Source organism: Xyrauchen texanus, chromosome 20 (genome assembly GCF_025860055.1).
Source record: "Xyrauchen texanus isolate HMW12.3.18 chromosome 20, RBS_HiC_50CHRs, whole genome shotgun sequence".
Taxonomy (NCBI): domain Eukaryota; kingdom Metazoa; phylum Chordata; class Actinopteri; order Cypriniformes; family Catostomidae; genus Xyrauchen; species Xyrauchen texanus.
The window spans coordinates 38368809-38391271 of record NC_068295.1 but is presented as its reverse complement, the minus strand read 5'-3'; the positions used below and the strand labels follow the sequence as shown (position 1 = coordinate 38391271).

Sequence of the window (22463 nt, the reverse complement as noted above, 5' to 3'; positions counted from 1 at the left end):
TAGAACACTCTAGCAATTGCATAACAATGTTTTAGCAACCACCCAGAACATCTAACAATGCCATTTCATCTTAAACCACCCCAAACACCTTAGCAACCACCCACAACAACTTAGCATAGTAACTGCTACTTTTGCATGGGCAAGCAGGTGTACTGGACTCACGGCTCCGCTACCATGCAACAATTCCACAAGAGGAATGTGTAGGGTTTTTTTGTCATTAAATGCATGTCTAACTTTATAAGCATTCCATGCACATTGTTGCTCTCTTGGTTAGAATAACACACTGTGTGTGTTTATGGATGGGCCATTAGAATGCTCCTCGCTGCCCGGTTTTACACACGCCAGTGGGCCAGATTTTATTGGCGGTCATTGTCGTCAGTTTTACTATCAGGACGTTCTCTTCCTCCACACTGTGACTTAGACCACTGGCAGTAACAAATATCACTCTGCAAATACTGGGAATCATCTGGAGGGTCATCTGGTGGATTCCTTGAGAGCAATAAGACGCATCAGAGATTTCTAGGAAGCTGTCAATTCATTTGCAATTCATTTGAAGTCAATTGTGCATACTAACATTTGACAACCACAAAGTGTCTAAATACCTTTTTATTGTCTTCTTGAACACTATATACACAATATATATATATATATAAAACCTAGCAAACGTTTTTCCTTTTTTTTTTTCTTCAAAATAAATGCAGATGATTTGTATTTTGTTTTCAAATACAAAGACAATTTATTCATTTTAAAGTGTGGCTTAAGTGTCTAAATACTTCATAGGGCCACTGTACATAGGTGTTTTTTGTTGTTGATGTTTTTAAGCTGGTGATAAATCTGTGAAGGTTTTTGATGTCATGCAATATCATGCATGTACATGTGAGCTCAATTTCTAGCAATCACCTAGCAATGCCCAAACAACCATCTAGAACACCTTGGTAACTTCCTAGAACACCCTTGCAACCGCATAGCAACCCCCTCAACAAACTCAATTTCTCTCATCAGCTTCTTAAATCTTTTGGTTTTAAAAAAGAATTCTGAGATATTGGTCATTTGAAATAATTTTAATGAGCTTGCAGCAAAAATGCATCTGCTATTACATAAACAACACCATTTAATTATTTTGAAAGCAAGCTGTAACTGGAGTCTGTGACGTACGGATTTACTGTGCATTTATTAGACATCTATTTCCTTTACTGTCAGTTTTGTTTTTTGTTTTTTTAAATCTACTTTAAGCTTTGAATGGGACATTAGGAATTAACACTCTGTGTTTGTGGTTTTTTGTTTAGGTATAGCATCTCTTACATTCCATTTGCGCGGTAAGTAAATGCCTCATTTCACCTCTGTGTTTCAAACTGATTTCATCATATTTATTTTTTAATGATTCACTAAAAGCTTAAACACCTTTAGTAATCTTTTGAGAATACGTTTTTTTTTAACTACTCCAAACTGATTTGATGAGCCATGTTTTGTAATGAACTATATCACTTCTTTAATCATTAGTCTGGAATTGATTATTATTATTATTATTATTATTAATTGTAACTAATAATAGAACATCTTTTATCATATTTCTGTTTTCGTCATCCAAGCAAGAAACTGTGTTATGTGATTTTTCCACATACAACATGGTTACCGACACCCCTTAACTGGGGTTAAAAACAAAACTATATAACATGCCTAATTGTTTCATTTGTCCTCTTAATGCGTTATTTTGTATGGGATCTTCTTGCGAAGTTAAAGGGATACTTCACCCAATCTCTCATAATTTACTTACCCTCATACCATTCCAGATGTGTATGACTTACTTTCTTCTGCTGAACTCAAACAAAAATTTTTAGAAGAATATTTCAGCTCTGTAGGTCCATACAATGCAAATGAATGGTGGCCAAAACATCTCCTTACTTTGAATAAAAAAGTACTTAAATATTGACCTGTTTCTCACCTACAATTGTCATATCGCTTCTAAAGACATAAATTTAACTATAGATTTTGCTTTGATTACAGTGGGGAGTAAATTATAAAATAATTTTCATTTTTGGGTGAACTATCCCTTTAACCATGTGATTAGTCAGTCAAACTAGATGCTTAGCTCTAATGCCAATATAAATCCCAGACAACTCCAGTGAATTTGGAAGTTGTTTTCCAAATGGCAGCGTGTCAGACTGACACCCTCTCTCTCTCCAAGTCAATGTTTCTTGGGTGGAATGGGCTTGTGTGTACACAGAGGAGATGAATTCCCTCCATGAAAACATGTTGTTATTTATTCAAGACCATGCGGCTGTTGGCCTTCACCATATGGCACTAATCCCTTACTGCAGCACATTGCTCACCCAGTGCCATGCAAATTACTTCTTGTCTTACTGCCAACCCCATGAGGTCATTTCTGCTATTTTTGGGGGCTCATCCAAATCGGTTTCTTTGTTTGGGGGCTCTTTTGTGGCAACCTACAAAAGAATGTATCTCACCTGGTGAAGGAGTGCTCTTTGATAGATAATTTGATATTAGAATACAGAACAATGGAAAGTTTTGTAATTATGATTGTCATAAACACTCTGCCTGCTTGATACATTTCCAAATGGGATAGAGGTATACAGGGTGTAACATTAAATTAATAGTTTCCCCAAAAATGTAATTTCATTCATAATTTATTCATGTTTAGACTGGCGGACCCGTAGTAACTGATGTTGGATATATTTATAAATAGATATTATCATAAATATATTAAAATCATTATAATAAATTGTAATACATAGGCCTTTATTAAAATATACATATTTTCATTAGGTGCAGCTTGTGAATGAAGGAAAAACAATTAAAGGGAAAATTGAAAAAACAATGTATAAAGTTTTGTAGGAAAAAGTAATGGAAAGATGACAGGAAAATGTTTTAAAGTTAACCAAAGCAACCAGATTGGCCCGGTTGCTAGGGAGGGTAGAGTCACCTCCTCGTGGTTGCGATTAGTGGTTCTCTCTCTCTCTCAATGGGGCATGTGGTAAGTTGTGCGTGGATCGCAGAGTTGCATGAGCCTCCACATGCTGTGAGTCTCTGCGGTGTCATGCACAACGAGTCACGTGATAAAATGCCCGGATTGACTGTCTCAGAAGCGGAGGCAACTGAAACTTGTCCTCCGCCACCCGGATTGAGGTGAGTAACTGTGCCACCACGAGGACCTACTAAGTAGTGGGAATTGGGCATTCCAAATTGAGGAAAAAAATTGCATCAAATTAAAAATTGCAAAAAAACTTCTCTATGGAGAAAATTTTTATTTTTATATATATATATATTTTTTTTTTTTTTCTCCCCAATTTGGAATGCCCACTTTCCAATACTTAGTAGGTTCTCATGGTGGAGTGGTTACTCACCTCAATCCGGGTGACAGAGGACAAGTCTCAGTTGCCTCCGGTATTTTTACTTCCATAACCAAATGTTTCACTCTATTTTTTTGGAATGTTAAACTATCATTAGATCTGGTAATGAATCTTTGTACCGTTTAGCATCCCAGTCTGAACCCTATCACCCCCCCCTCCCCCTCCTGCCAGAGGTACTCGAGCATGTATCTGATAGATTCTGACTGCCAGAAAGCCCCATCCCCCCAACCTGACGCCCTCTCTGCTTCAGGAACCTCTTGAAAAAAGGAAAACAATTCATCCTCAATGATTCCTTCTGTATTCCACCTGCTGCTATTGTTTCATCTAAAGACCAAACCCACGAGTCATCTCTTCTTTTACCTGTAGATGTTTCATCTTTAGGAGCCCACCTCACCATTGTTTCATTGTTGGTTGTTTTCCTAGAAAAACCCACACCCAATAATGTTAGTAATGCTGTTGTTTAGTAGCTTAAGAGCAGGCTCTTTTCATTTCTTTTTTTTTTTTTACTGGATTAGTATGAGTAGGCTTCACGTCATGAACGGTTTATCTTTTGAACATTTGGCTGTTTTCTTTATGAGCAGGCTGTATATCTGCACCTTTTTTGTCTTTTCTCCTCGTGTGTCAAATAATAACAACATATTGATATTTGCTAATTGTAATCCCTTAATGTCTCTGCATTTGTATTAGCCCATAATGTGTTTTTCACTGTAATGCCAACAGTGAAATATTTTATTCTGTCAAACCAAAAATTAGATGTTTGGCAGAATGTTAGTCCCACCATTAAATTTTTTTTTTACAAAATTACTAATTCCAATGTGATTAGCTTGTGTGGCAGCACAACTCGTAGAGTGTTGGACTTTGGACTCGGATGACTGAGACCAGTCATACATGCAAGCATACATGTGAGCCAAGAGTGTCATGGAAGCGACGAGATGACGTGTTACTTAGAAAATGTGCTTTTCGTTTCTCATTTTGTTTTTCTACACTATCAGTTAGGTTTAAGCCCAAAGTATACTTCGGTCGGACGCTGAACTTTCACGTACAGGATGCGTGATGCAAATCTCGTCATCCGCAGAGTGCTCGAGCACCGAACGCGTGCAGCTCGATTTTAATTTTTTTTTAACCACAAGTCTTTGAACGTGCAGATTGCGCATGCATTATCTGCCTAAATTAGTGGATCCACAAGGTGGCTGACATAATCACCAGTTAATAACAGGAGACAAATGTAAAACCAACAACAGTATGCACGTCAAGAGCGCGTGTGTGAGGAGGTCAGGAGATAACTGCTTTTGTAAAACCAACGAGTCTGAAGGAATATAAAAACATCTTAACGGGTCTAAACTCCTGAAGAGAATTTGTCCAGCTTTTCATAGCAGTCATAGCATGCGTGCGGCTAACGCCTGTATATGCGCGCACCGTGAAATGGAATATACTTTGACGGGCTTTAGGCATTGGTAAAGGGAAAGAATGTCTGTTTTGTTTAACTCTCATTTATCTTTTAAGACATTTTTGGAAAGGTTTAGGTATGTTTTACTCATTAAAACCTCCATCTAATATTTACCTAAAAAACCTACATTTGTTGTGCAGTGCTTTTAAGGCTAAATGCTAAAATCTGTCCTGATTACGACTGGTGTGTTGGTGTGTGTAATGCGTGAGGGATAACTAACTATATCTGCAGACGTTTGTCAATCTCTTTCTTCAGTTCCCTTGTCTTCCTTTTACCCTTGCCTGCTTTCACGCCTCCACTTCCTGTGAATTTTGAGCTTGACAAAGTCTGCATAGCAACACATTAAGAGAGGGTGACAGAGGTAGAGGCAGAGAAAGAGACTGAGGCGAGGAAGGCACCCTGACCTTGTACTGCTGCTGTTGCCGTGGAGACCGTTATGGTTACCTCATCTTTTTGCTCCATACGATGGCTGGGCCATTTATAGCTAAGAAATTAGATCTTGATATTTTCAACCTTTTGAGGATATTCAATGCATATATCATGATACTTATGTATTTGCATTTAAATACATTATTTTTATTTAATTTTTTCAAATAGAGGAACCATCATTTCAACCAGACAGCTATTTTATCAAAGTACATTCAAAAGGCAGAATGATATTTAATAATTTTCATTTACAGTATATACACTGATGAACATTACATAGCATCATGTACATACTGTATTTTACTAAAACATTTGAATACATGACAAACACCATAGAGACATTTTTGAGTGATGATGCAAACAAATATGTATTAGTAATTACAGATTTCAATCGATTCTTTAAAGTGGACTGTTTAAACTTTGATTCATGGACATGACTCAGATGTACAAATTCTAATGCCAGTTTTTGTTATGGACGGTTAGAAACATCTCTGAATAATGCTGTCATATTTACAAGTATGGATTGCAAAACGTGTCTAATGACAACATAAATGGCAAGTCTTTAAATCGCATTAAATTAATAAAATTTATACTCGTAATGTTGGCAAAAAAATCTCGGGCAAAAATCATTTTGAATATATCATAAATATTAAGTATTTTGCCCTGCCCAACTCCACACCAAGAGAGTTGGTCCAGTGCTTTGTAATGTGTCCCCTCCAAACAGAATAAAATATTCAAGAGCTCCGCACTGCCACAAAGCAAAAATCTCTTTAAAAAATAAGCCCTATTTTTCCGGGGGGGATCAAGTTGAATGTTAATAAATGACTTTAACTGCAAGCTACTGTTTTATTTTGTGTTGAATAGGGTTTTCTTATCAGTGTTATTTTCATTATCCATCTGTTTCCGTGGATTTTAATCACATATTTTAATCGTTTATATACACCAATATAACAAAACATAGTAATAAACAGCTATATATATATATATATATATATATACAGTGAGGAAAATAAGTATTTGAACACCCTGCTATTTTGCAAGTTCTCCCACTTAGAAATCATGGAGGGGTCTGAAATTGTCATCGTAGGTGCATGTCCACTGTGAGAGACATAATCTAAAAAAAAAAATCCAGAAATCACAATGTATGATTTTTTAACAATTTATTTGTATGATACAGCTGCAAATAAGTATTTGAACACCTGAGAAAATCAATGTTAATATTTGGTACAGTAGCCTTTGTTTGCAATTACAGAGGTCAAACGTTTCCTGTAGTTTTTCACCAGGTTTGCACACACTGCAGGAGGGATTTTGGCCCACTCCTCCACACAGATCTTCTCTAGATCAGTCAGGTTTCTGGGCTGTCACTGAGAAACACGGAGTTTGAGCTCCCTCCAAAGATTCTCTATTGGGTTTAGGTCTGGAGACTGGCTAGGCCACGCCAGAACCTTGATATGCTTCTTACAGAGCCACTCCTTGGTTATCCTGGCTGTGTGCTTCGGGTCATTGTCATGTTGGAAGACCCAGCCTCGACCCATCTTCAATGCTCTAACTGAGGGAAGGAGGTTGTTCCCCAAAATCTCGCAATACATGGCCCCGGTCATCCTCTCCTTAATACAGTGCAGTCAGCCCTGTCCCATGTGCAGAAAAACACCCCCAAAGCATGATGCTACCACCCCCATGCTTCACAGTAGGGATGGTGTTCTTGGGATGTACTCATCATTCTTCTTCCTCCAAACACGGTTAGTGGAATTATGACCAAAAAGTTCTATTTTGGTCTCATCTGACCACTTGACTTTCTCCCATGACTCCTCTGGATCATCCAAATGGTCATTGGCAAACTTAAGACGGGCCTTGACATGTGCTGGTTTAAGCAGGGGAACCTTCCGTGCCATGCATGATTTCAAACCATGACGTCTTAGTGTATTACCAAAAGTAACCTTGGAAACGGTGGACCCAGCTCTTTTCAGGTCATTGACCAGCTCCTCCAGTGTAGTTCTGGGCTGATTTCTCACCTTTCTTAGGATCATTGAGACCCCACGAGGTGAGATCTTGCATGGAGCCCCAGTCCGAGGGAGATTGACAGTCATGTTTAGCTTCTTCCATTTTCTAATGATTGCTCCAACAGTGGACCTTTTTTTCACCAAGCTGCTTGGCAATTTCCCGTAGCCCTTTCCAGCCTTGTGGAGGTGTACAATTTTGTCTCTAGTGTCTATGGACAGCTCTTTGGTCTTGGCCATGTTAGTAGTTGGATTCTTACTGATTGTATGGGGTGGACAGGTGTCTTTATGCAGCTAACGACCTCAAACAGGTGCATCTAATTTAGGATAATAAATGGAGTGGAGGTGGACATTTTAAAGGCAGACTAACAGGTCTTTGAGGGTCAGAATTCTAGCTGATAGACAGGTGTTCAAATACTTATTTGCAGCTGTATCATACAAATAAATAGTTAAAAAATCATATATTGTGATTTCTGGATTTTTTTTTTTTAGATTATGTCTCTCACAGTGGACATGCACCTACGATGACAATTTCAGACCCCTCCATGATTTCCAAGTGGGAGAACTTGCAAAATAGCAGGGTGTTCAAATACTTATTTTCCTCACTGTATATGTATCTATATACACTCACTGAGTACTTTATTAAGAGCATTATGGTCCTAATAAAGTGCGCACGTGGTCTTCTGCTGTTGTAGCCCGTCCGCCACAAGGTTTGACATGTTGTGCATTGTGAGATTCTGTTCTGCACACTACAATTGTACAGAGTGGTTATATGAGTTACCGTAGACTTTCTGTCCACTCAAACCATTCTGGCCATTCTCTGTTGACCTCTCTCATCAACAAGGCATTTCTGTCCACAGAACTGCCCTTCACTGGATGTTTTTTGTTTTTGAGTAAATTAAATTTTTTACAAAAGACTGTTGTGTGTGAAAATCCCAGGAGATCAGCAGTTACAGAAATACTCAAACCAGCCCATCTGGCACCAACAATCATGCCACAACTGAGATCACATTTTTCTTTCCCCATTCTGGTGGTTGATGTGAACATTAACTGAAGCTCCTGACCCGTATCTGCATGATTTTATGCACTGCACTGCTGCCACACAATTGGCTGAATAGATAATGGCATGAAAAAGTAGATGTATAGGTGTACCTAATAAAGTGCTCAGTAACTGTATATTTTACTAAAATATAATACATGAAAAGCACACTTCCCGGGAACATAATTTAGTGAGGATACAAACAAGTTTTCAGTACATTTTTTGAAAAGGATTGCTTAAAGTAATTAATGGAAAAGGACCAAATGTACCAACACTAATGGCATTTTTGCTATAGAAGTTTAGAGATGCTATTCAAAGATCTCAGTTTTAGAATTCTTAAATTTACAAGAAAAGATTGCGAAATATGTCTACTGACACTCTTCAGAAAGCTTGATGGCAATATAAAAAAGCTAATGAAAATCAAATTGATTTTCGCAATGTTGCAATCTCTGGCAAAATCGTCTTAATTATATAGTAAACATTCAATATTTTGCCCAACCAAGAGGATTGGTCAAGTGCTTTGTACATGTTTCCCTTCCAAACATAATGAAAGATGGAAGAGCTCCGCCCTATCCCAACAAAGAGAAAATCTGTCAAATCAAACCCTGTTTTTTCTTTCTCCAGAAAAAAAAGAATTAAAAAGAATGTTAAGGTAATAAATAGCATTAACAAGCCAGCTGTCGTTTTATTTAGGATTAAATCGTTCTCCCATCAGTGTTATTTTCATTATCATCTGCCCCCCAATATAATACTTTATTCGAGTGTTAATATAAATGTCTTTTGTATTTTTGCAGGGATGCTATTATTAAGTGCTTCACCTCCTGTTTGAGCTAAATGTCCTGTATTTCATCTGATGTCAAGTCCTGATGTGGAAGAGTAAATATGTCAAATATTTTCGGGATTATTTTTCTCTGTCATCTCAGAACAAGTCACACTGTTTTCTGTGACCTTAAAACATTTGCTCTTGTCTTAATATAATAATTTTAACTGAATATTGTTTAATATTAAGAGTGAATATGTAACAATTGCATTTAGTTTAAGCCTTAAAATTGTTTCCTTTTTTATCTTTTTCTTTGAAAGGCTTTTTTGTTTTTGTGTCTGTGTAAGGAGGGTAAATGCCTGTAGGGTGGAGGGGGGCGGGGCCGGGCTGGGCTGGAACGACGCACGCCTGTTCCCCAATCAGCCTGATGGGGTGCGCGAGGGATAAAGGCGGCCGGTGACGACAGTTCAAGAGAGAGAGAATTATTTGCAGCTGCCCTGTATGTGTTTGTCACCGGCTGCCTTTATCCCTGGCGCGCCCCATCAGGCTGATTGGGGAACAGGCATGCGTCGTTCCAGCTCAGCCCCGCCCTCCTCCGCTCTACAATGCCTTAAATGATGCTTCACTGATGATATACTGCCATTTAAAAGTGCCTTATTATGAAGTGATGGTGTATACTACTGTTGACTTTTGTACAGAAAAATACATTTCTACCAAATATATTAACAAAAAAGATTTCATATGTTACCACACACCAAATAAATGCAATACAGATTCTTTGTTCATTTATTGTTGTGTGAATATTTTGCCTGCTTTATAGGGAGTTATTGTGCCATACATTATAGTCTTCTAATGATGTATATAATGTTGATTGTCTGAGCCGAGGGCAACAAAGACATCTGTCTACTGCCACAATGAATCTCCGGAGAAGAACTGATGGTATTCCATGTGTCTAAATCTTCCTTTTCTCTTGTGGGCTTAATTTAAGAAACAATATTTTCTGTTACTTTTATACTCTTATAGTCATCTCCCAGATGCTAAGATACAGGTTAGTTTTTGTTTTCCTCTGAGAATTACATGATCATACGTGACCTAATAACCTAATAAACGGCTTGTCTGTTTTCAGACTGCCTAAGCAAGGTGCCTGTGGCTCTGCGGATGGGGTTTCCATGACAACTGTGGGATTGCTCTGTTTTCTTGAGCATCCTTTCTACACGGCACACTTCTGTTGTGCAGTGTTGATCGCATGTTTAATTCCATGACGAGATGTTGGTGGATCCCACAGATTTTAGCTGAGAAGATAAATGCGTCAGATTTTAGCCTGCAAAAACAGTGTTAAGACAAAATGCTTTAATCTTGAGTCATGGGTAGGCTATGCATGTCATTTCATTCTATATTTAAAGGAATTGTTCACCCAAAATCAATTTATCAGCCTCATGTTATTCCTAACCTATATGCTGTTATTTATTTATTTTCTGTGGAACACAAAAATAAATTTTGGAAGAATCTTTATGCTGATCTTTTTCCAATGACAGTTCATAGTGACTAGCCTTGCGAAGCTCTAAAGAGGTCCACAAAACACCACAAAAGTAGACAATTTTTTTAAAGGCATGAGAGTTTTGACTAACTAACTCTAAGCTTGTGCGCTAATTTAATTCAAAAGGCAATCGATCAATGTTGTTTGTGAAAATGAGCATCTGTCTGTGTGTGCTGGTTAACAGTAAGGATAAGCCTATTGATTTTGTTCTTCATTTCTCTAGGACTGAATCACTTCACAGTGGCTGGTTGACAGAACAGCTGTCACTGTGAAATTATGAATAGCTGTAAAGGAGGGCGACAGATCAATAACAATGGAGGCAACTTGTCTTTTAACCTTCTCTGTGCTATGCCAAGGTCACCAACAAGAACATATTCACAGTCAGCAAACAAGTTTCATTGGTAGTAATGTTTATAAAGTAATCGGTTACTGTAAACTTATTACTTTTTTAGTTAAAAAGTAGTGTGATGCATTACATTTTAAATGTGTGTTATCAGATTACAATTAACTAACTTTTCAATTAGGTTTTTAAGTTTCAGTTAATAATTGTAAGTACACTGAAAACCCTAACAAGTTGACTTAATTAAATTAAGGGAACATTTAATTAATTTAATTGAGTAAAGGAATCTCTAAAACATTTGTAATTAAGTTCACTTAACTCTGTGTTCATATAGAATGAACTTCACTATTTAAGTGGAGTAAATAGATGCAGGTATAGACTTCACTCAGATTTGCAATTTAAATGTTGTTGTTTCTACTTCGTTTTAATTAATTCAAAATTAGATCATACAATAACAGCTTTTTGCAACAAAAAATACAAAATACTACAAACGAGCTAAAACCTCTATGAATTCTTAAAATGTCTATTTAAATGCCCCCGTAAGTTCCTGTTGACCAAGGAAACATAATTAAAAAATCCAAGTGCAAGGCATTATGGGTATTCCACATAGCATGAGTTTTGTACTCAATCATTTGAGTTAACACCTAAAATCGTACATTTATGGATTTTTGAGAAAAATAAGTTATAGTATAGTAAGAGATATTTGAGTTATGAGCCCAAAACTTGATTTTTCCATTATTGACAACATCAGGGTTTACAGAATATATTACTTGGATTACACATATTTCTAAAATAACATTTATATAGAAATCATATGTGTTTTTCTGTGACTGTTGAAGAGTCACTAACAAGTCATTTAAAGCGAGAAACGTGATGCTGGTTGTGTGATTTACATGCTACAAAGAACAAATAGGAATTATAAACATTATTTTGAATTCGCTGACCAAAAAAATTACTTTTGTGTAAAAGTAGTTATAGAAAGAAACTTAAATTGTAAGTAATTTGTAATTATTAAAGTAATTAGTTAATAGTAAAAATAAATATACTTTAAGTAATCGGTTAAAGTAATGTGATTACAATTTAGAGAAGTAATTATAACTTGGGTGACACTTTATTTTACAGTGTCCTTGTTACATTAATACATAAAATTACTTATAAGTATTGCTTGGGTGTACTAGTGTAACAAGGACTTGTAGTGGATTACATTGTGAGTAACGTACCCAACAGTGGTAATGATGCTTTAATAGCTGCATTCAAACACAAAGCTATTTCACAAGAATTTGCAGATGAGAATTTTATTCTTACTCTAATTAGAAAAAGGCATATATAGATATACAGTGGCCCCAAAAAGTATTTGTACACTTAGGTCATAATTAAATGCATATATTTTCACTAAAAATTCCATTGCTGAGTTCAAGAATTAGCAGTTTATCTTGTAAAGAAAATCTATAATTAAGTTATTAGCTGAAATTCCAAATATACATTTCAGCTATGTACTTCTTACTAGTAAAAATTATTTTTATATCAATAATTATATTGTTATTATTGCAGATATTCAGTCCCTATCTCAACAATTGATTTACAGCTAGGAAGTGTATTTCAACATGTTAGATTTGGTTTTCCAGACCTGGAAATTGATTTCAAATGTCAAAAATAAATAAATAAATAAGAATAATGAATAAAATCTGAAATTAACATTGCAGCTAGTGGAAACCCAATGACAAATATTAAGAATTGTAATTAAACTGTTGATATCAGGAATTGATGTTTGTATTAGTAACAATGTAATCACTGATATCAAAATGTATCACTTTTACTAGTACCTTCTCTAAAAATCCCCTTGAAACCCTTAAAAGTCATTGCAAAAATGCCAAAGAAATGTGAGGTTTGTATTTGGTAGCTTCGATACTGTATTAACCTTAGTAATTCGTACATTTTAAGGGTGGCTTGAATACTTTTAGGGTCCACTGTATTGTGAATTTGTGAGCCTGCTTTGTATCATACCTTTACGTGGTGGCCACGCCCCTCCGCCTGAAACCATATAAATACCGCGATTGCTCCGCCCCTTGACAGTTTAGCCGTGAGATGTGGAGCGTGATGGACAACTGCGTCTGATACCCTAAGGTCGACTGGACCGAGACGAATGGACTTATTTCTCACATCATTTACGCAGCGATCGCGTTCAAAATGCCTTTTCCGCCGATAAACCTGCACTCACGGATAACGTCTCCGAGAAAGGAGCTGTTCAGGAAAAAGAAGAGCAGGGACAATGTCGCTCCCCTGCAATCCGCGTTCAGTCAAAGAACAGGGGACGACAAGGCATCGGAGAAAGATAAACTGTCCACGTCGTGGCCATCGAGTCATTTGAAGCAGCTTGCACAAAGTAAGCCGAGGAGAGTTCCGCCAGATCCCGAAACGGACAGCAAGCGTTCATGGCTGAGCGTCCCCATACCTTTGGCTACCTCATGCGAAAGCGTCCCGAGATCCAGTTCTGGAGAGTCCAGCCTTAAACATTCCTCCAGGACCTCTCTAGCAAAGGGAGAGGGCGAGCAGGAGATCCACTTCTCCCTCAGCCTGACCCCCGAAGCCATCCTGGTCATCCAGAAACGCAATCTGGAGAAACAGATGATGGCCAAACAACAGAAGTGCTGCGCTTCGGCGGACTTGAGACACCGTCGCGTTTTCCCCTCCAAGAGAGCTCAGGGCAGCTCCTCCAATAATAAGGGCTCCGGACCTGTTGCCAAACTGGAGGGCTCCAATGACATTAGCACCATTGTGAAGATCTCCCTCCTCAATGATCAGCACAAATATGACGATGTGGAGTACGAGGAGGAGGATGGAGACGTGGACGAGACTGTCATGAGGAAGTGTAAAGAGTGGCTCAAAGGGGTGGAAAGTGCTGCTGTTTTTGGCAAAGTCGATAAACTGTCATCTTTGCCTCATCTGAAAAGTTGATAACATGGACCAGTCCATGATCAGTCCACCAGGAAAGGTCCACTGTGATGACTTCAGTAGTCCATGTTCTCTAAGACGGAGCGCAGCGGGATGAAACGGAACACTGGAGTCTCAAGACGCGTTAAATTATTTTAAACTTGACGCGCCGTCTTGCAAAACGCAACGCTTATGTCGCGCAACGCAAAACAACAGCCATATACATACACCAACAACAATTAAAAAAAAAAAAAATCTCTGAACAATTTTTAACCTGACATGTCTTAGCGTCTGTCTAACTCATATAGCCTACTTAGCGTCTGTCTAACGCATATACTTAGACCATAAATAATAGCGCTGACGGAACGCATTGTGTGAATGGTCATTAAATGAGCGTTCATATAAAACTCGTTCTTGTGTTAAAAAAAAATAGACGGAGCGCAGAAGGATTGAACAGAACGCGTTTTAAAAGTTTTATATAGAATGGTGTACAGAAAATGTTGTCACTGAAGTAAGTGTCTTGAGATATCTCACCGGTCTCTGTAACAGCACTAGATTGTGTAAACAGCCAACAAAAATGTGTCCGCGGTCACATTCTTTGATCAGCCAGTCAGAAGACTTCGATGTGCTTTCTGCCTGTCAATCATTTTGCACGTTCTCATGGTGTAGCAGTTGAAGTCATATTCAGATTCATAACAGTTGTCGGCTACAGGTGCTATTTAACTACTTTCTTGTTTTACAAACGTGAGAACACGCAAATTCTGCTCTTTTGTTTGAGTGACCGTCTCATGCGCTATCTTTGGAGGGCGGGTTTTTTGGAAAGAGGGGGCGAGTCTAATTCAACGGCTCTTTCTCGTGGGGCTAAAATCGCGTGCAGCACCTTTAAACTATTTACATGACATTAACAGTGAGCGCAACAGTGCACGCCCACTTTTTCAGCCATCTGGGTTCCGGAATTATTTTCCCCGTTCATTTTCTTAAATATACTTTTTATAAACTACTTAATTAAAGAGTTCTTAGCCATGAACCAAACCACCAGCTCCGAGGTGAATTACAACATCACCAACATTGTTGAGGCAAAAAAGTATTTGAAAATCAGACAAAAAGACAAAGTTGCAAGGTTGTGTACTTCACGTCTTTCATGAGGGCACAAACTACGATCCCATGAAGCATTGCGAATGATGTAATTGGATTTTTTTTGTGTGTGAAAACTATTGATTTTAGGTTGCTGATTATAAGTATAGAAACAATATATTTTACGTTTATTGTCAAATATTCCGATATGTACAAATATTTAAGTAGTTTAATGGTGAAGGGAGACCGATTCATGGGAGTGGGCGGTCGCTCTGATTCGGTTTTGCAGGTTCATTGGCTGCGGTTCTCTGACTGCACATGGATAATGTAGTTGTTTTTCATGAATTCCGCTATCAAACATGATTTATAAATGATCAAGTTCAAATTACTCTGATGGCTGGCTTCAACAGAAGCATACACCATCGACAAACAATCTCGTAGTTTACAAGTTTTTGTTGAAAATCTATTTGTCTGTGGGATAAATTAATGAGGTTGATACTTCCGGAACCAGACTGCTGTGCCCTAAAATGCGACGCAAGAAATTGTCCAGTTTAATGGCCCCAAATGGTGCGTTCATATTGGACGTGGTCTTGGCATCAAAAACAGCAACATAAAAGAACGCATCCTTTACGCATTGTTCTGCGCTGATTCTATACAAACACGTTTTTTAGACGGCATATCAAGTTTACAAAAGTGTCCACTTGTTTAAACGCGCCTTGAGACACCTGCGTTCTAGCTTTTTTAGCGGAAGCAAGCCCCTTACTCAGCTTCCTTGGACTGGAATGTTTTCTTCATTGAAAAGTTTTGCTGATGTTCACTCAGATAAATTTAGCAGGTTACCTCTAAACTACACTGACTGAAAAAAACATTGAGTTTTTCGCACATTGCTATTTTCTTTCACTCTGATGGGCTGAATGACAGAGATGTTGCTGACAAACTGTTAAAATCATATGGAGAATTGTTGGGAAAGGAGGAGAATGTCGAGCAGTAAAATGCAACCAGTGGCCACAGTCCTTCCTTTGTGCCAGAAAACAATAGCTGTCGAAGACGATGCTGTCTGAGAGCCTTAGAATAGACACTTATTATCTGAAACTTTTTCAAAGTTTGTGGGAAATATGAACTGGGCGAACTGTTTGATCGATTAACCAGCCATGTACAGTATTTATTTAGCAATGTGGATGTGTGTTTATATGCGGTGTGTTGTACCAAGTAATTTTTTAAGGGTTCTGATAATAAAATCCTAAAATGACTGTAGATTTTTTTTTTTTCTCTTTACCTGAACTATCGAATATAATCGAGTGTAAAACAGGCCTATGTCTACCAAAGACTTTCTTGCAAGTCCAAGTGCCATCTTTGAAACGCTCTCGGGAGGCCGTTTTCAGTCATGAAAGTGCAGCTCCTATCTATTTGAATGGGGGAACAGCGAAGTCTCAAAAACTGTTGGTCAAGATTACGATCAAAGAACAGATTTTAAATCAGCAGTAAAATCTGACAAAACTGCTATCACAATTGTTGCTTCTTTTCCTCAAATTACGATGATAAAAAAAAAAAAACATTTTCGTGGCTTGTTTACCTAATGCGCATGCTCATTCTAAAGTTGATTGACATGTGATGTCTATCCTTTCTACATCCGTTGATCGTTGGGCATTCCAATTTCTCCCATGCATTTGAATAGAAGTGGCCTGTGTCTGCTAATTGGTCTCTGATATCTACCGATATGGATTAGCATATTAGCTATTGAAATGATTAGCCCATTAAGTAATTGAGGTGTGAATCTTCTAAAAGATAATGTGTTGGAACAATTTTACTGATTCCTAATTCTACGTACCAATTCTACACATCTTCGAAAATACATAGGCTATCCTGTCTTAATTTGAAAGGTAGCGCACAAGCGTAGCCTGATACGTTGCAACCACGTTCCTTTGTTGCTAGTCTTGTGTGTAAATCTTACATGAGATGTCTTTTATATATTAAGATAATTACAAAGGGTAAACTTGAGTACAACCGAGCTAGAATGAACAAAGTGACATGAATGGGCCAGTAGACATCAAAATGTCTGAGGTTGTGGGAAGAATACGAGTGGTTCGTTCTATGGCAACGAGCCCGTAAACACAGATTAGACCTGAGACTCATTCACACTTTGCTTTGAGCCCTTTCTGTGGATCAGCAGACGCTGAAGACTAGTTTTGTCATGAGAGAGATATTTAATACGAAAATGCCAATATCTTCATTGACTTTATGTAGGCTATATAATGTAGTCTATGTGTACAGTCATTAGAATTGCTTACTAGTTATTGTGAGGAAACCTGTTTGCTTGTGGAGTGATTCTTAAAATAGTTTTTAAGGAACCTTTTGATAAGAACCACTAGTTGATTACCATTAACTAATATTGGATGATTCAGAGACCTCGTTTTTGTTGCAAAACTGGTAAGTCTTTTTTATTTCTTTATTTTGTCAATTTAATTGACCTAAAATATGGATTTTTTGCATAATTTAACTAAATTATGGGAATAGACTACTAATTCTGAAATTCAAAACTTTTGAACATGTTTTTTTTTAATTCCATGATAGACTTTTCTGCACCAGAAGAAGGAATTTGAGTCTTAATTCTTATATTAGTATATTTATTGATTTTATGAGTCCTAATTAGTTGAGAGACAAGATGGAATATTTGTACTTTTATAAATTAATTTGCCACACCACAGGATTATTGAAGTGAACTGCATAGGTTAAAAATGGTGAAAAACTCACTCAGCAACCAGTTACAGCAAATGGAATACACACTTTCCCCTCAGAATCAGAATAGCAATAAAGCTGATTCTGAGGGGAAAGTGTGTATTCCATTTGCTGTAACTGGTTGCTGAGGGAATTTTTCAAAAATTTTAACCTGTGTATTAAAATGTTTCCCTTATACATAACCTCAAATAATAATGTTGAATTAAAACAAAAAAAAAAGTTAATGTCCATGTTATTTGTCAGCTACATATTTACTTCATAGCTCACTGGTCTGATTATGTCGATGAAGATTGAAGATGCTCATCATGTCAGCTTGTTTCCACCCATCCTGGACTCTTACCTGTCAAGTCAAACACAGTGTTCTGAAAAGGTATGTGTGATTCTGTTAAAAGAGAATGGTACCCAACAGCAAACATTAGAATTACTATAATAAAATAAAAACCTTTCAGACAAATTTCCACACACATCCTGATTGAAAGCAATAGTTTCCTCCTCATATACAGTAATTAAATACATTATCTTGTCAGCCAACGTCAATGTACAAAGAATAAAGACAATTGCTTATCGTGACTTCAGTTGCAGACACCAACAATTGGAATATTTAGTGACTGATCTACTTTGGCTTTCATAGCTCATTTTACAATTTAGAAACATCTTACCCCAGAAATTCCCCCATTTTGTCATTTTTTATTTCATGCAATGACAACCAAATTAGCAAATGTTTCTAGTTATTTCCCATGATAATGTATTGGGTAATCCATTTTATTTCCTCATTAAAAAGTTTTACTTCTAAAGACGAATTGTAATTTTGAAACGTATGTATAAAATCATCACCACTGATGTGAGATGAAGACTCACTATCATTCATATCATGGGGCAGCCATGTTAGCTTCACACAAACAGCCGAATATTAGCTTAAGCTCAGTAACTGGCCTGTTATTGAACACTTTCATAAATTAATTAAACCTGGCTTACTGTGCATAGTGAATTTCTATAATGGCTTTGGTAACTGAACAATAGTGTTTAAATGAGGCAGCATCCAGGCCACTAGGTGTCAGTGTAAGCCACTTCAACAAACTTCAAAAAACGAACGTAAAAGAATTCTCTTTTCCACTGTCTTTACTTGTTTTTCATGACTTGTTTTCTGTCTGCTATTCAGAAAGTTATTAGATCAGGTATCACAATAGTAAAGTCAGGATGGTTAAGAATATTCAACTGCTGTCTTTTCTGATGTCATAATCACATCAACATGCTTCTCACTTTTAACACCATAGTCTAAAAACTGTTACATAACCTTTGTGCACAAGTTCATGTATTGTTGTTTTTAGCCCCATTTGCACTATAAAGCCTCACATTTCTGCATTTGTGTCAGTGATTCACTCCATGGGGTGATGCTGGTTCAGTAGGGGACAGTTTAATCAGCTTACATCATCTCAGAACCTTAAAAAATTCAATTCTTTAGTGTCCTCATTCCCATCCATGCATGGAAAATAGTAGAATAGGGAAAGTACTTTTGAACAACTGCTGTATTGGTCACCCTGGTTACAACTGGCAACAAAGTCCCCAGGTCAACTTCACAAGTCCTTTTCATTTGTTAAAAGCTATTGTGCTTTCCTCATTTGTTTTATACTTTCATTAGCCGATACTAGATTCTTTGTACTGATAATTCAGTGTTACTTTTAACATTCTGTCCCAGTTTGCTAGTTTAGGGTGTTCTGAGGTTGTTATTGTGGGAATGAGAACATTCTTGATACGAGTGGAACTGTGCATGGGGTCACATTTGAATCTCACTCTCAACCATGCTCCTTAGTGTCTAATGATGTGAGGTAGGGCTGGAAGATACTGTATATGGATATTCACAATTTATTTGCAATGATGTTTCTTGTGACATGAAATTAAGCAACGTTGTAACTATTATAATTATTTCAATTAGCTTTTTTATTAGTTGTCACTTTCTTACAGACTTATTGAACTAGTTTCACAACTATTCTCATGACTTGCAACATGCAAGTATGAGAGCGTTAAGACAGAGATGTTTTAATAGTGCTCTCTTAACTACAGCAGCATAATTTTGTTTTAGTTGGTAAGTTCTGATCACTTCTGTGAATGACTTTAAATGGTCTATTTAAATGGATGGATTTAAAACTCTGATTCATCTATCAAAATTAATGCGTAACGATGTGATTAATTTAAAAAGTGTTCATTTTTCTTAATCGCGATTAACTCATTTACCGTTAATACGCTACGGCATAAACCAGCATAAACACTTGTTGGAAGGGGGGAACCTTTGCGGTGTGACTGCCTGGACTCATTATACTGACGCACACACTTCACAACACACACGGTAGTGATTCATTCTCAGTGATAAAGTGGTGAGGAAAGGAGCCCTTAGTGCTATTTGTTGTACAAAACAAGCCTAGATGGAACTTGTGATAGAAATCAATTATTTTTCAGCCTATGTAAGCTGCATTATAATTACTACAGAGGCATGTCAAGTCTTAAATATCAGAAAAACGTAGAATGACACATTTTTGTCTGCAAGCGATTTTCATATGCAGTTAAAAGACAAATCATGAATGCGGCTTCATGAATGCTGTAGGAAAGCGAAACTGAAACGTTTAATGCAAATTGATTTAGTGCTATTTTAGTGCATTTCTATCTTTATAGTGTGGAAGGTTTGTTTGGAAAATGCTAATAAAACATTATATTGTTACATATTATTTTGTTTTCTTTCTTAAGATGGAAATAAATGCATTTTGACAGGAAAAGAAGTGTAAAATTTTACTTTAAAACTCTGCAATTAACTTCTAAACAAAATATTAGATTAGTCATGATTAAAATGTTTGAAACATGTTAATGCAGTGTGATCCATTCTATTTAAAAAAAATGTAATCAATTATAAAATTATAAAATTAATGCAATCAATCATGCCCTTGGACTATAATAGAAATAATTCCAAACATTGGACCAATTCAAGCTTAAAGTATCAACTTCATATCTCAGTCAGCATAGGGCAGTAAGTGCAACTCCAGCTGTACAGGCAACAAAAAGACAGCTGACAGCAAAGGATCAGGATGTGTATTTGTGTCAAATTCAGTTGAATGTAGTGCAACTCCTAATGCAGAGATCTCAGGATGTGTTATTCTAAGTTTCAAACTACGTTTTACTGGACACATAGTCTTAAAAAAAAACGTGTTTATAAAGCAACCAAAGTAAGACGCTCTAAAAGCATCCATCTGCCGCAAGTGTACATTTGTACATTGAGTGTACAAAAACTGATAAATACTGCTGCCTCTAATGCCCTTTGTGAGTTGCCAAAAAACATCCACTACCTAAACGGGCCGAGCCTGTAAAATGTGGTAATGTGGGCAATGAGGAGCATTGTCTAGCATTTACCAGAGCTAAACATGCCATAAACTGAAGGAGTACCTGTACTTACACAAGAAAAGGACAGTATGTGTGTCCCGTTGTGCATATTAAACCCACAAGCTAGTTCTGACTATTAGTATCTCAGCAGCAACTAAAGTAACCTCCTAGCAGTCACTTAGAAGAACTTATTAACTGCTTAGTAATGCCCTAGCATCCTCTCAGAACCCCTTTGTACCTAGAGACTGCATAGCTATCAATCAGAACATCTAAGCAATATCTTAACAATCACCTAGAAATCCTTAGCAACAGCCTAGCAATCACTCACAAATTCTATCAACTGCTTATGCAGAAGCATATTTCAATAAATTGTTTAACTGAACTTTTGCCAGCAATATTTTTCAGTGTATTCAAGCCTACAAACTGTAGCTTCAAATTAAACTTAAAACTTTCAATCTTAAAGCATGTATTTGTCAATCCAAAATGTCAAAGTTGGTCTCGACAAATTGTCATTATCTAGTTTTAAAGTGTAATTAAATATTTAGAGACCTTTAAAGAAGGCCTAAATGCAGGTCCATTGTTACTAGATACAAGATACAGTACATACATAGAGGTGAACATTTTGCTCACCTTTATATGGGAGGTGTGATACATGCAAAAAATCTCAGAGCACTGATATCTTTATCCTCGTGAGACCTTGCGTCCACATGCCTGGTCATTGTATTTTGGCTTGTATTTTGTATTTGGTATTTTGGCAAAATTGGTTTGGATCACTCTACATGTTTGGCAGAACAGAATTGATTATGCTAATTTCTGATCTAATGTATGTAAGATCTCAAAAACATGAATAAACAACACTTCTGGTTACATAATAAACAATTTGTTGAAAAAAAATTGGACTTTCTATAGCTTGGTATTATTTTAAATTTCACAACTTAGTCCCGCTGTCCACATATGTCGACATCCATTTTTTGGAAAGCTATTTCCTATTTTTTTTTTGCATGTTTTAGGCGCTACTAGTTGCAAATCAAAAAGGTATTTGGAACATGCACAAAGCTGTCACACTCAGGTCTCAGGAGGAATTTCAAAATGTTCAAATTTTTTGCATAAAGTTGATAATGTGAACATCTCATTACAGGCAGTATGTAATACCATCTGTTAAAGATTATTTGGTATCCACTGGACACCAGCTGCATATGTTTTAAAACCTTTGAAACAATGCTACCTTTGCAGTACATGTCAAACCTTAACTAGTGTTGCACCTGCATTCTTGAGTCACTGATGCACAAGAAGAGTTGTGTAACCATAAGTGGCGGATATTACATAAGAAGTGGCAGCAGGAGGGAATGATCTGTCCTAGACAGTCTCAAATTGATGTTCTGGTGAATAACAGCTTTATAAAATGGGTTTCCAGGAAGCTGAAAAGAGACATCAAAACGTGA

General features: G+C 37.0%; 2 protein-coding genes across 2 annotated transcripts in view; both read left to right on the top strand.

Moving 5' to 3' along the window:
- Positions 1-10535, top strand: part of sft2d1 (SFT2 domain containing 1) — a 31059-nt gene extending 20524 nt beyond the window's left edge. Inside the window, exons 7-8 of the mRNA XM_052151429.1 lie at positions 1287-1316; positions 9072-10535. Coding sequence (XP_052007389.1) covers positions 1287-1316; positions 9072-9111 — 70 coding nt within the window. The 3' untranslated portion in view covers positions 9112-10535. The remainder of the gene's footprint in view (positions 1-1286; positions 1317-9071) is intronic.
- A 2472-nt stretch (positions 10536-13007) lies between these two features.
- prr18 (proline rich 18) lies at positions 13008-16169 on the top strand. The gene has a single exon (XM_052151498.1). The coding sequence runs from the start codon at positions 13102-13104 to the stop codon at positions 13867-13869; it is 768 nt and encodes a 255-aa protein (XP_052007458.1). The 5' UTR covers positions 13008-13101; the 3' UTR covers positions 13870-16169.
- Positions 16170-22463: the final 6294 nt, after the last annotated feature.

Excerpts from the sequence above, each read along its gene's own strand:
- prr18 (XM_052151498.1), top strand. The coding sequence starts at position 13,102 with ATGCCTTTTCCGCCGATAAACCTGCACTCACGGATAACGTCTCCGAGA.